The sequence below is a fragment of the Drosophila mojavensis genome, unplaced genomic scaffold, assembly GCF_018153725.1.
Source record: "Drosophila mojavensis isolate 15081-1352.22 unplaced genomic scaffold, ASM1815372v1 contig_125, whole genome shotgun sequence".
NCBI lineage: Eukaryota > Metazoa > Arthropoda > Insecta > Diptera > Drosophilidae > Drosophila > Drosophila mojavensis.
The window spans coordinates 1-3463 of NW_025318655.1; the positions used below are offsets into that span (position 1 = coordinate 1).

Below are 3463 nucleotides of genomic sequence, written 5' to 3' on the forward strand. Positions count from 1 at the left end.
AAAGCTCATACAAAGCAAGAACGAGCTCTAACAATAGCCAAACATTCAGAATGAACAGCCAGAGTCCAACCAAATGAAAATTTTGAAACAAAAGCAGCCAACTAATACAATCTCTAACCTCCCAGCACACACACACACATAAAAAAAATTGGAAAACCCAAATGATTCCCTCTGTCAAAAAGCGAATGAGTTCCTGATTTCCACTGACAATAGGCAAGCTTCTACCAGCTAAGACGAGTTATTATCCAATTACTTACACACACAGACAAACAGGCTTCGGTAAACAAAGAAAACATATGGAATTAACTACGAGGCTTGAATGTGCTTAGAATAAAAAAAAAAAAAAAAACAAATAAAAAAAAAAAAAAAAAAAAAAAACTAGCAAACAAACTCAATAGTAATTTAACAAGTTTCTAAGTTCCATTTTCAAACACTGAAATAATTCTAAAATATCTTATCAATACGAACCCAGCGCCAACAATTAATAATCGAGCCAATTTAAGTACTTCATTACTTAAATACTTTATTCAATTAAAAGGGGTTCTCTTTGATGAATCACACTGAGGAGCCCCACCAAACACTATTTAAAACTGTTGAACTTTTTGAGTCACAATATAAGAGATAACTTGAATTAGATAAGACATATTTGACCCAATGAATTGCAATGCGATCAATCAAAGCCATGTATTGAAAGCCCATTGATAACGATTCGACTATAAAAGACAACGCGTGCGACCCATTCCTCACAGAGTTCTTTCTACCTCTAATCAAGCAAAATGATTGAAAAGTGTGTTCTTTTAGCGCTCCTGGTTGCCTTCGCCAGTGCCTCACCACTCCAGGACAATGGCCTGGTCAACTATCGTGAGGCCCTTGACATGTTCCTCGACGCCTGGAAGAAGATGTTGCCATGTGGCTTTGCTGCTGACAATATCCCAGTCTTGGCTCCACTGACTCTCGATTTCTACGCCTTCAACTACGTCAATGGAGACACAAACCTGGTGGGCAATGTGAGCAACATCCGCATTTCTGGTCTCAACAACTTCCAGGTGCTCAGTGGCAGTTACGACGAGAACACGACGCACGCCACCTTTGACGTTCTGTTCCCTGCTCTTCAAATTTTGGGTTCCTACGAAGTGGAGGGTGTTCTGAGCATTGGCGGTCTTCCACTGCCCATTCGCCAGAGTGTTCTGATTAACAAGAAAATCACTGACTGGCGCTTCGTGGGCGAATACACCTTTGGCCAGAGCCTGAGCAACTCAAATGGACTGCGCATCAAGGACTTCTACCTACAGATACTTTGTGGCTGGTGTGGAGGCCGATAACTGGGATCAGTACATGGATGTTGCGGCAAACAACTATTTAAACAGTTTCATCAACTCATTCTCTCTGTTGTTCACCGAGGAGATTCAGCCTTATGTTAACCCCATGTTTGCAAAGTATGTGCTGCCCTCCATCAATAGCCTGCTCTCCAATCTCGATATGACTGAGCTGAGCAACTACTTTGCTATGCAAGCGGAGCTGTGGAACAATGCCGCCTGCAATGTTAAGGCTTAATAATTTGTATAACGAATTATAATAAATCAATAAAGCACATAATATATTGACATTTTTATTATCAGTATCTACGAACGATATCTTTTGAGTGATTATTTTTGTGAATTGTATAATGCGTATAATACATACATAAAGATATTATACTCATTATACTCCCGTCATATTTAGATTTTGAGGAAAGCAAATCAAGATATGAAGAAATATTTCAGATGTTAATTTATTTTTATTAAAAAGATAGAGAGAATAATGCGATTTAATGTGATTTATTAATAACTGACAGGTATAATGTGTATATTACATATCTTAAAGAACTCTGAATTGGAATTTAAATCAATTCTGAAATTGATTACCGACTGCGAAAGAATTATTCTATACCCGTAAACTGGCGGTATTTGATGCAATAAACCAACACTCGAGTCGGTACCATGGCAGATTGGAGCGACACAGAAACAGACCTAGGAGGCAACCAAGAGGCTCCATTCTTCGAGCTTCTGTGATGATGAACTGAAGCTGACAAAAAACAGCTGCCATTAATATTGATTTGTAAATTAATATTGATTTTTAAATATTGTATATAGCCAGCTAATTATTACTGCTAACTAAGCTACGTTAGCCGAAGTGCCCAAGTGGGTAGAAATGTTGATACTAAGATCACATAAGGGTTTTTGAAGTACCCCATATGTCTTATTTAATCATAATTTAATTGTACAGCATGCCTGAAAGTAGGCTATGAAATGTTTTATAATTCTTAAATAGTACGAGTGTGAAATAGTAGTAGATTAAAAATATAGTAGCTGAGGTCTAGCTAAATACACCTATTATTTTCTATTGACTGTTGACGACCATTCGAGACTGATTGACCGAACACAAAGTAAGTAGTATAGGTAATTCCTAGAAATGTACATTTAGAAATTCTCGAACGATTACAAATTTTAAATATTTAAGAAGTAGTTTTATGTAATGGCTGTCTTGCTGTCTATGTAAAAGCTAGGAAGTTGAAGTTTCGAATGTATGCTTATAGATACCCTAGTCTAGCCAACAGTTAACACAGTATATGTCAAAATTATCATGATTATATATTCTAGACCCGAAGTCTCTCGATTATGCTATCGAAAAATATATTTCAAGTGTCAGCTCTCTAACTAGCATACAAACAGCTGACCAAGCCTGACAGAGACAGACAAATATTATATAAGAGGTAACTGTTTTTTTTCCTTCTGTCAAGAATTATAACTAATTGACTGTCATATGAAAAACATATATACATATATAAGTATTTGGGTAATATTCACGTTGACTCTGTGAAGACAATGAGGAAGTAGTTCATTTCTTAAATTAATGAAAACAGTATTAACGATGGAGTGGATTCCGATGCATATCAATATCAAGACTATGACTCATTTATTCCTGTGCAAATTGGCAGCAATAAGTGTTTTTTTTTTTTGTAAACCTTTCCAAAAAAAAAAGCCCATATCAAACTAAGCGACATGTAATCAATCAAATCCCAAATGGTGCGATGCATAGATAAAGATACAACTATAAAAGGGTAGCGGCTGTGCCTCACCCTTGAAGAGCACAATCAACTTCGGTGATGCCGTTGAAATGATGATCGCGGCCTTCAAGAAGATGGCACCCAACGGGTGTGCCTCCGAAGAAATCCCCGTGCTAGACCCGTTCACCAACGAATTCTCCACTTTCAACTACCGCAAAGGAGAGACTAGCATTGTGGGCAACGCGAAGAGCAACATCGGGCATCAGTGGCTTGTAGCAATTTCATTGTCCTGAATGCCGAATACGATCCAAGCTTTCACGTACCATATCAACTTCGATATCCTGTTCCCGGAGATTCAAATTTTTGGGATCCACTATAATGGAAGGAGTTTTCAATGTGCTTGGTTTCTCGTTACCC

The 3463-nt window shown here is 37.6% G+C and overlaps 1 protein-coding gene across 1 annotated transcript; it reads left to right on the top strand.

Moving 5' to 3' along the window:
• The first annotated feature begins 776 nt into the window (after window positions 1–776).
• On the top strand, window positions 777–1554 carry LOC6586944. Its single transcript, XM_044010756.1, has 2 exons — window positions 777–1306; window positions 1368–1554. The coding sequence occupies exons 1-2, from the start codon at window positions 777–779 to the stop codon at window positions 1552–1554; spliced, it is 717 nt and encodes a 238-aa protein (XP_043866691.1).
• Window positions 1555–3463: the final 1909 nt, after the last annotated feature.

Coding starts and splice junctions, on each gene's coding strand:
- LOC6586944 (XM_044010756.1), top strand. CDS start 777: ATGATTGAAAAGTGTGTTCTTTTAGCGCTCCTGGTTGCCTTCGCCAGT. Junction 1,307..1,367: donor CTACAGATACTTTGTGGCTG/GTGTGGAGGCCG, acceptor CTATTTAAACAG/TTTCATCAACTCATTCTCTC.